At 38.6% G+C, this 11,260-nt stretch overlaps 1 protein-coding gene across 1 annotated transcript in view; it reads right to left on the reverse strand.

Annotated features, from left to right (window-relative positions):
* Window positions 1-3,630: 3,630 nt before the first annotated feature.
* The window catches only part of NUDT21 (nudix hydrolase 21), a 19,333-nt gene continuing 11,703 nt past the window's right edge, over window positions 3,631-11,260 (reverse strand). The window contains exons 5-7 of the mRNA XM_019666861.1: window positions 10,159-10,234; window positions 8,520-8,634; window positions 3,631-7,260 (exon numbers count right to left, since the gene is read on the reverse strand). Coding sequence (XP_019522406.1) covers window positions 7,239-7,260; window positions 8,520-8,634; window positions 10,159-10,234 — 213 coding nt within the window. The 3' untranslated portion in view covers window positions 3,631-7,238. The remainder of the gene's footprint in view (window positions 7,261-8,519; window positions 8,635-10,158; window positions 10,235-11,260) is intronic.

Below are 11,260 nucleotides of genomic sequence, written 5' to 3' on the forward strand. Positions count from 1 at the left end.
GCTGCCCCTGCCGGCGCGGAAGAGCCTCGGCGGGCTCGGGGCGGGCCGTCGCCTCCTGCAGGGTGCGGGCGGGATGCGAGCGGGGGCGCGGCCTCCGTCCCCCGCCCCCAGCGGCCGCGCCGCCGCCGGGCCAGGCAAGGCCGCTGCGGCGGGCCCTGCGGCCCAGCACCCAGCATTGCCCTCCGCTGACTGCCCCGCTCAGCTGGGCCGCGGACGCACAGGGCACCCGCGGGGTCCGAGCTGCAGCGTGTCACCCAGGCCCGACGGCGCTGACCGGGCGGTCAGACCCAAGCCGCGGGGACCGGGGCTACCAGGCGTGTCTGGTCCCTTGTCCCTTCGTTATCTTTAACCCCCATAAGTAGGTTACCCTTGAGCACCCCTGTGGGCCTAGCAGCTTCCCCGATGGCCAGAAGGGGAGATGGGAATAACAGAGGCCCCGATCCCCAAAGAAAGAGTATTAATCAAGTCTTCAATTTCTCGCCAGTAAAAAGCTGTCAAGTTTCTGCTGCTTACTAGTAGTCTCGAGAAGAGTCTAAGACGAACCTAATTTATCAGGAAATACAAATGTGTTCCTTCATACACCAGGTAGGAATGTAAAATGGTGCACCTACTTTGGAAAACAGTCAGTTCCTGAAAAAGCTCAACGTAAGAGGGCCCCTTTGACGTAGCAATTCCACTCCTAGCTGTATACCCAAAGAAACGTAAACACGGGTCTGCACAGAACTTGCACACAAATGCTGATAGCGGCATCATTAACAGCCAAGGGTGGAACCTACCCTAATGTCCATTAGGTGATGAATAAGGGATACAATGGAATTTTATTCAGCCATACAAATGAGCACCGTACTGACATGCTGCAACCTGGGCAAACCTTTAAAACGTGCTAAGTGGAAGCAGCCAGATCAAATGGCCACATGTTGTGATTCCGTATCTATGAGATGTCCAGAATAGGCAAAGATGCACATAGATTAACGGTTGCTCAGGGTTAGGCAGATGAGGGAACTGGGGGTAAAAGCTAAGTGATGAAAATGTTCTAAATTTGTGGCGATGGTTGCACAACTGAATATACTAAAAAGCATTTAATTGCACACTTTAAATGGTGAGATGTATCTCAATATGTGAATTATACAGCTCAATAAAGCTGTTAAAAAAAAAAGTGCTGCCAAACAAAAGCATTACCTTGGGGGGTCTCGTTCCTCCTTTACCCCCAAGGCCTATAATAGTGCCTGGCCCAGGGCAGGTGCTCGGTGTGTATTTGCTGAATCTTAACAAGCTTTCAAAAAGAAAAGGACTGTATTATCTTCAAGGTCTTTTGTGCCTAATATTCTAAAAGTCTGTTAATTAGAAAACAAAAAAAAAGATCTCTCAAGGTATTGCCATCCACTTTGAAATTTTTAGGAACATCCTATTAAAGGGCCTGTGATGAACACAACAGTTCAGCTTTTGGCAGAGAGGGCAAGTGGTTCACACACACATTTATATGAGGTCTACATTAGACTTCAGTTCCCCATGGGTCTCTCCCCACAGCCATTCAATTAAAATGCTAAACTTTCAACTTTGGTAAAATAAAGTTTTATTTTGAAAAAAAAAATGATAATTTTCCAGGGAAGTAACTGTTCTATTGGGTCGTTGGGAAAGTCATGAGCTATTTTTCTTTTTCAATGCAAAAATGCGTCACCTTTCCCGACGACCCAATATTTTATGAGTCCCCATAATTTCTAAACCACACTATCAGATGATCTATATTCAATCCAAGTCACAACACTTACAAAATGCCACACCAAACTTGTCCTAAGACTGCTGATAAAAGATCTGCCCTTATATTACAATATTCCACCACCGTGAATTTCTAAGTGCTGTGTAGTCCTTTGAATTATATAATCACTACTTTCTAAGTGTTAAAAGAACTTCAGCTCACCTTTTTTTCTGGAATAACTTTGTAGTGTTTAATAGCAACTCTTTACTTTTGGTTCTGACTACATAAACGAGTCTAAATTAAACTTTTAGAGGCTTGAACTTTCTGAAGATTCAATATAAGTGAAATTAACCCAACTATATAAGGTTTTTACTTGCATTTTAAAAGGTTTTCAAGGTTTCTGTCTGGATATTTTACGAGGGTATTCGTTCTACCAAATATTTTCCACCTCCACTCCAAGGAGGTTTTTGCACATCCTTCTCTGAAGGATCTTTTTCAGCAAGGGCGTTACCACCTTCTAAAGTCAACTGGCTCTTTGGACTGGATCCGACTCCATCAGAGGATCAGAGGAGAAGGCAAGATAGAGGGATAGTGTGACCAAGAAGGCTAGACCACAGGCTTAAGGGACAACCTATGTCAGTTGAGGCCCAAGTGTGGCAGGAAGGCACCTGCACCAGACTTGAAGGGGCTGGTCCAACTTGGACAAGAATGTATCTGTGAGGCACACGATGAAAGCTAGAGCTCTCCCCACCCTCACCTTCATTTCAGAGTACCATTTATCCTTCTGGATTGACTCTTGTGAGACCTTGGGTAGCGCCCCCTGCCACTCCCAATGACTGAGACTGAATTTCCTGCCATCTTTGTGAGATGGTGGCCGGTTTAATGGAAATAAATGTCATTTCAGACAAACCAGAATTTATGTGGAGTAAGGGTCACACCTACATACATTATTGCTGTTTTCATTTTTTTAAATATCTGTAATCCTTTCATATTCATGACCTCATTTGATTTTCATTATCCTGTGAGAAAGGCCAAGTAGTTTTAAAATTCTCAGCTTCCTAGGAAGTGAACTTCATTATCTAATCCAGTAGCCTTAAATGTACTCACATGGAATTCTGGTGTTTTATTAGTGGGACCAATGTTCCACTACAGAATCCAGCAGAACTGGGTAAAATAACCAACTTTTCAAGTTTATATGGAAAACACTAAGTTACTGGGTATATTTCAATTTTTAGCTTTTCTTTCATAATTTTCATAGCTCTATGCCGTCTGCTTTAAACTACACAAGTAGTAAAATTTTCAGAACTTTGTAATAACTTTGTCAAGTTTTCTTCAACTTTGGTTCATATATAAAGCTTCAAGCCTATGGTGCTATTACATATATATTCTCATATTTGGGGTATATTGTTTCTATTTAAGATGCTGAAATTAAATTACACAGTATTACATAAGCAGCAAGCATGGTGTCACAAAACATCATGACTTCCATGTAAGTTTGAGAGAAAAAAATATGAGTCAACAATCTCTTTATAGGTGAAACTAAGTCCCCAATGATATAATGACACAGTTAACACAACTGTGTGGCAACTTCTAGGTAGGTAGGTAGGTAGATAGATAGATAGATAGATCCCATCCATCCATCCATCCATCCGTCTTTGGGTCCCAAATCCAGTGTGACCCTTCACACTGCAGGACACTGAGTCTGCTTAAGAACACTCCTAACACACACAGTGGCGGAGGCCAGGGGAGGGTAACATCCACATCCAGGTCTTCAGGCCATTGCTAGGACGCCAAACTGTCTCTTAACTAATGGCCCCTGGTCATTGACACTGAAAAAGAACCATTCAGGATGACATACTAAGGTTAGCAGCCACCCACACAATTAGAGTCATTCTGTTTTAAATTTTTTTAATTGAAATGACAGTAAAATGAAATTAAAAAAAGAACAGTGACCATTTTAATTCGACCTTTACTTTACAAATATAAAAATATAACCAAAACTCGTTTCTTTTATACATTTTCCATAAACTTAATACAAGAAAAATTCTCAAAGCCAAACTATAAATGCTTGCATTCTATGATGTAAACACAGTAACCAAAAGCTTACATTTTAAATAGGCTGATCTTTCCCTCAACAGAACAGCATAATACGTTTTCCCAATTTATCTTATCTTACGATACAATCCATAACTAAAATACAAATTACACCTAAACTAGCTTAATCTAGACTTACTTAGGTTTTAGTCTGTTGTTTTCACACAAAAACAAGCTAATATTTAAATGTTTTTTATGACTCAAGTCAAATGACTATTGTTTCTCATCACATATTTAAACAACAAAGGGAAACTGAAGTGAGTCCAGTTTAACCCAAATAATAAATGATAGAAAACAAGTACAATAATTATAGGAAATGAGTATTACCATCAAAAACCACTTATGCCTTCCCCGGCCATGCGAAATACAAAATGACACTCTCTGAAACAGCCTTATTAGCGATGGCACATACTGTTCCATACACTATGAGCTAGTAAAGACATTCATCTGAGGAACTCCAATGTGGAAAAGCTGCTCCAAGCATTTCATCTCAAGTGACTGGGCAGGTACTTAAAAAATAATCATTAAAAACCTGAGAGCCCAAGAGTCACATCATTTAAGAAAGGGAATTCTAAATGGATTGCTTGCTGGCCTGCTGAATCTGGAGGACCTCACTTCTAATTAAGCCTGGAAGAAAAAGAATGGACTGGCTAATTTGGTTGTTTTATCCAAATAAAATGCTAACTTAATGGAACCCTTAAATACCCAAAGTATAATAATAACCAAACCACACAGTGCTAGTTACGAGGTAAGACAATAAAAATCCAGATCTGCTATTAAAAGTACAAATTCATATACAGAATTAGCATAATGTCATTTTAAGTGTTATCTACTCTACTTTTTAAAAAAAAATCACAAGTCTTCATCACTTAGGAAAACAAATTTCACTTTTCTTCAAGGGGATGTCAATGCTAACAATGATTTAAAACATCTGTGTAAGACTTTTTCCATTTTTTTCCCACAACCTATTGAATTATTTTCTAGTACCATTTAGTTTTATATAGAATATGCACTACTCGGATTACTCGGGGAAAATAACCTCGCAAATACGGTAGTTACACAATGCAAGAGGGCTCTCCTTTATAAACAAACCCGGAACACAGAAGGCAGTCAAACATGTCGTTAATCAAGAGCTCATTTAAAAGCTATTCAGCACTTAGCATGTAGAGAATCGGAGTACATGATTTAAGACTGTTAGTTCTTGAAGAGGTATGGTAAGAACTTATCAAAAGACCTTAGTGGTAAACAGTGTCCTTGTACCCTCTTCTAAAGCTTTAGGAATACATCACATTTGAACTTCCCTAGTTCTATTTCCTGCAGGAAACCAGAACAAGAGTACTGGGACACAACCGCGACTCAACAGTACAAAACAACTTAAAAATTTTTTATGAACTTTACATTCAAAACCAGATCTATTACATTCCAAGGTTAGTGACCCAGGCAGTGTAAATCAAAGGTTCTTCTCACCTAGGCCCCAGCATATGGATGACGGGATCAAGCACTCATACTGGGAAGCAGAGATCAGAAAGAATTTGTAAGTCAAAGCTCAAGTTACAAAGGCCATGAGTGGCCTTGAATCAGATGACTCAACTCACTCCTTTAATGACACTTTATAAATTACGCCTAGCAAACATCCACCTATCTCCACCCACCCTAAATGGGGAAAGCTAACGCATCTGAAACATGGTCACTGTAGCTTTCACTTGGATGCCAGGAGCAATCATGGAAGGTGGGCTGGATCAAGCCATCTCCATCTCTGCCTTCCCATCTCTTAGGACTCAGCTAATCAGTGAGTTCACCAATAAAATTATAGTAATTTAGAAATATGCTAATGTAAACCAGAGAGGCTCGGGACTGTTAGTTCTTGAGGGAAGAGAACTATCCGCAGAACTCGTGGCTTTTCCAAAGGAAATCACTGGTCACTTTTGGTCCTGGAGCCTGGTGCTCACCTACTACTTAAGCATGGGCACGTGTAGTTACTACTTGATATGTAAGCATGTGAAGGTTTGACAGGACCTCAACAAAGAAACTGAATGTTTGTAAATAAAATTGTTCAGGTGCTCTTGGTCTGATTTTTCTCAAGTCCAAATAGGGAAAAGTACATGATATACTTTTCACTTCACCAAGTACTTTATGGTACTGTGATCAGCACCATGAAGTTGTAAGAACTAATCAATAGTTCATTTCTGCCTATTAAAAACTTAACTATGCCAATCTCTTTTAAGTAGCTGTATCTCACAAGATTTCCTTTATGTTAAGCCTACGGTCAACAAGTTTCTAATAAGGCATACACAATATACTTTGACCATTAATCAATGAAACCAGCAAACTCCTTTGCCCTAAGATTCTTTTTTTAATTCCCCCAAATTTGATACTAGTTTAGCAGTCTTTTTAAGGTTTTTAAAATTGGTCTTTTCCTTAGGCTGACAAAACTTATCCCCTATCCTGTCCTTAGATTTCAGATTATGCCAACGTCTTCTTGAAAAGGCTTTGTCACTTGCTAAAATCAAATTTTCATCTCTATGGATATAACTTCGAGTTAACAGAAATAACTTCTCAACCCCAAGGGTTCAAAACCTAACAGACCCACTTTTAGAAACTTCCTTCACAGACCACCATTTTACCATGGCCTAAGAATAACTCAGACATAATTTCACAATAGCACAAATAATATCCCCATTATGGTGGTGGTGGTGGCAGCGGAGCGGGGTGTATGGGGGGGGGGGGGTCGGGGTGTAAAAAAACCCAAAATTCTAAATGAGCTCTAGACTGGTCTCTTGAGGACTTGACATTTCCCAGACTTCCCCCGAGCAAGCCATTTTAGTACTGTCCCATGTTTAAGGTCCGTTGCTTATGAATGAAGGTCTGGCTGTACCAATACAAAATGTACCAGTCGGTAATGTACTGGGAGTTCTGCTGCAGTACAGCTCAGAGTGTAACATTTGGTGCAGGGCTTGCACCCTGGACTCATTCAAGCAAATCGAGTTCCCAAAAGTAGAAGATCCTCATCACAAAGATTTCTAACGTGGTCTTGAAGTGCACCCCCAAGAACGGCACCAGGGCATGGGTCCCATAAACTCATCTAAACCTGCTACTGTCTCTTAGCATTCACCAGCCTAAGGGGAAGAAAAAAACAATCCTCGCTTGTAAGAATTTTACAATTTTAATGTGAAATTTAAAAAAATGAAATACAAATAGAAAGACTACTTTCTGTAATGTTGTACAAAAACGTATGAGTAGAAACAAAAGCAAATTAACATTATCACGTGTGTTTACACCACTATCTCGTTCTCCATATTAACTTTACTGTTCAAACAATAGAAAGCAGGTGGCAATTCAGGGGCTGGGAAAGGATAAAACCAGAAAACTTTTCTACAACATTTATTTTACACGGTGTAGAGCTGTGCTCACAGAGACGGCTTCTTTTACTTCTCCACTGTGCAGGAATTCAGTTGTATATAAAATTGAACCTGAATTTTAAAAAGAACAACAGCTTTATTAGAAACAGTATTATTTTCATAGTTTCTATCTTAGGTGACAGAGAAATTTATTTGGACATGTCTACCCTCCCATGACATTTCTGGCATTTTCTACACTAAGACACACTTTCCTCTCACCTGTCACATCTTACACATTAAATGAATGTTGTTGAACACTTACAAAAAAATAAAAAATAAATAAGTCTAAATTTGATTAATTATCCACTAATAAGTTCCTTGAGGGGAGGAAAAGTTTTTGTACCTCATTGTATTCTAACCACTTAGCACAGTTTCTGATACCTAGTAGGTGGTGCTTAAATCAATGAATAATGGCTCTTTTTTTCATATCCCATACTGCAACTAGTAACCCATCAGCAGACCAAAGCAGAGGAGTAAATGATAAAGTTTGATAAGTGTGGCTAAATGGAAAGACCAATTTTACTCAGCAAGTTTTCATAGAAGGCAAAATCACTGCTGGAATTGTTTTTAAACTAACATTTATTAAGCATTTACCAGGTGCCTGGCACTATTATAACCGCTTTGTATGTGTTATTTCACTTGGTTCTCACAATTCTGTGAAGCAGGGACCACCACCCCCACTTACAGGTGAAGAAACAGGTGTAACTGTTTGTCCATGGTCACATTGCCGGGACGTACTGAAGGTGGAATTCAAATCCAAACATTATGACCATAGAATCTATTCTTAACCACCATGTTATTCTGTGATTCCTAGCTATGGATGGCTCTAAGGACCTCGACAAGTACCAGTCAACTTAGACAAAAAAATAAATAAAAATAAATTTCTCATCACTCTGCATTAAACAAAAAAAAAATCTAACTCCAGGTAAAACTTCAGGACTTAATCCCACATGCCCCAATTTGGTCCTACATACAGGTTCCAAAATGTTAAGAGAATATATTACACCAAAAGAGTCAGTCTCCAAGTTTTTATAGATAGCTCCCCCATATTCATTACATTGCTGCTACTTCTTTCAAATGAAGAAGACTGAACTATAGAGTCATCAGATTTGGAGAAGAGCAGTTACACAAATGCCAGATGTCAGGCTGAGACTTAGGGTCCCTTTTAGTCAGTCATATTTAATCTACAGCTTGCATATGACCAAGGGTCCATCTACTGTCTGAACTTCCTTAAAAACAAAATACATAAACTATCCCTTCTCAAGTGCTTCGGAGTATTTTAAATATGGCAGTTTAGATGAATCAACCACAAAATGTGCAACTTTCCATACCTGCTCAAAAGCTGAGGGAGACTAGAAATGATGGGTCCATATCCTGGTGCATTGTCATACAACTCAAACAGTGGTGCAGCTACCAGCTTGTAATTTTTAGGGACTGCAAACAAGGCTAAAATAAAATAAAACAGCATTCATTTTCTATAATTTCTTATGTAATTACTGCTTCCACTTCACTTGTAAAGTAATCACCAATGCGACTGTTTGAGGAAAAAGATAATTCTCATTAATACATTTTGACTGTGTCTTCTAAGCAAAGTTCACAGTGGAAACTTTGAAACTGACTGTAAAGTGATCCATGCTATTAACAACCAAGAGTGCCTTGTAAGTTCTGGCCCTGGGAGAAAGGGGAGAAGAGAATTGTCTTGGGTTTGTAATTTATTTTGGATTCTACTTTAAGAGTAAAAGAAATAAAATAATTACTTGCTAAAATGCACAGCAGGCCTAAAGACGGTATTTCTTTTTAAAAAAATCCATTCATCTGTCTCCTATAATTTTCAGTGTATCCCAATGTAGAAAATCAATACCAGCAACTAAAGTTATTAAAAATACTATAATCTACTGGGTAGGCATTTATCCAAAGAGAACACACAGATGGCCAACATATGAAAAAGATGGTTAACATCATTAATTATCAGAGAACTGCAAATAAAAACAATGAGATATCACCTCACACCTGTCAAAATGGCCATCATCAATAAATCAACAAGTGTTAGTGAGGCTGTGGAGAAAAGGGAACCCTGGTGCACTGTTGGTGGGACTGCAAATTGGTGCAACCACTATGGAGGTTCCTCAAAAAATTAAAAATGGAACTACCTTATGACCCAGCAATTCCACTCCTGGGTAGTTATCCAAACAAATCCAGAACACTAATTTGAAAAGATATATGCAACCCTATGTTTACTGCAGCGCTATTCACCATAGACAAGATACAGAAACATATCTTGTAGTACATATATACAATGGGATATAACTCTGCCATAAAAAAAAAATGAAACCTTACCATTTGCAAAAACACAGATGGACCTGGAGGGTATTATGCTAAGTGAAATAAGTCAGACTGAGAAAGACAAACACCATATGATCTCACTTGTGTGTGGACTCTAAAGAACAAAATAAACAAACAAAACAAAAATAGACCCCCAGATACAGAGAAAAAACTGATGGTTACTAGATGAGAGTGGGGCTTGGGGACGGGTTAGAAAGGTGAAGGGATTAAGAAGTACAAATTGGTAGTTACAAAAGAGTCACAGGGATGTAAGGGTGCAGTATGGGGAATATAGCCAATAATATTATAATAACTATGTACAGTATCAGGTGGGTAATAAACTTATTGGGGTTATCATTTTGTGAGGTATATAAATGTCTAATCACTATGTTGTTTTGTAGACCTGAAACTAATTAAAAAAAATAAAAATAAATAAATACTATAATCTGGCATTTTAAGGCTCCAGTTAAACATACTTTCCCCCGGTAGCATAAATGGCACATCTCCGAGAAAAACTAGATAATTCTAGTTTTAGTTTTACAATAAATCCAAAAATTCAAGGAAGTTGGAGAAAACACAGACAGAGGTACCCTTGAAATTATTCCACAAAAGTTTTTAGATGGTTGCTTCAAAAACAAAGTAGCTTACCTTTCTCTTGAAGTTGAACCAAAAACAACTTCTTATGTTCCTTAGGTTTTGTAATGTGTGCAGGAATATAGGGATACTAAAATAACAAAAGAGATTAATTTGTTGTTGCCAAAACATCCCTTATACATCCATGCATCTATTTATCAACTCCCATTTCAGACATTAAGGCCAAATATCAACCCTCTGAGACCAAGTTCCTCATAACCCCAACACAATGTTTACATATATCTCATGGCTTCATTTCTCTCTCTACATGTTTATTTCCAAGGCAATATAAACTGCTGGGAAAAGTAGAATCCTTTCTACCTTTACCGGAGTCTAGTACCAAACAGATGTATACATAAATAAATGCTTTAATAAATATAAAATAACTAGTAGTAAACCATTCAGCTATCCAAGACAAACATGTAGACACAGGATTTACAGCTTGAGAAATTCACAATACAACGAAGTCTGATATTAATTAGTGCTTTGTAAAAAGTTTTTTGTTTTTTGAAATCTCACTACTAAGTTAAATTTTTCTAGAATCCTAATGTGGACATGTTTACTATATTAAAAGCTTAAATGTGGTCTGTGAGGTATTTGACAAGATGCTCCTACTGCCACCAACTGCACATACACACACAAGCGCGCACATGTGCTTCCGCAACACCAGGCGAGCAGTGTAAGTGGAGTTCTATCAGCTGGACAAAGTCAAACTGCTTGAGAAAATGGAGAAAATATTTTGGAGAATTTAAAGGAAAGGAAGATGCTATGTGTGAAAGAAGAATTTTATCAGAGAATTCTAAGTCTATGAGACAGATTTCTTCTTTTTGTTCTACTGATGTCAGAAAAACTTCTCCTATATCTCCACACAATACTTGCAGAAAAATAATCTGCTTTTGCTTTTGGAATTGTATTTGAAGGCAGGGGAATTAAAAACTGCTGAATATAGAGATAAGGGGAGAGTAGGCTAAAAACAGAGCTGCCAAAAGAAGGTATTATCACTCCCATTTTATTTTATTTTTAGATTTTTATTGGGGAATTGGGAGAAGGGGAACAGACAAGTTGCTGTCCTTTTGTTCTTCAGTCTAGTTGTGGAGGACGTTGCTTCACTGGCCCA

The sequence above is a fragment of the Hipposideros armiger genome, unplaced genomic scaffold, assembly GCF_001890085.2.
Source record: "Hipposideros armiger isolate ML-2016 unplaced genomic scaffold, ASM189008v1 scaffold_479, whole genome shotgun sequence".
In the NCBI taxonomy this organism is placed as follows: Eukaryota; Metazoa; Chordata; class Mammalia; order Chiroptera; family Hipposideridae; genus Hipposideros; species Hipposideros armiger.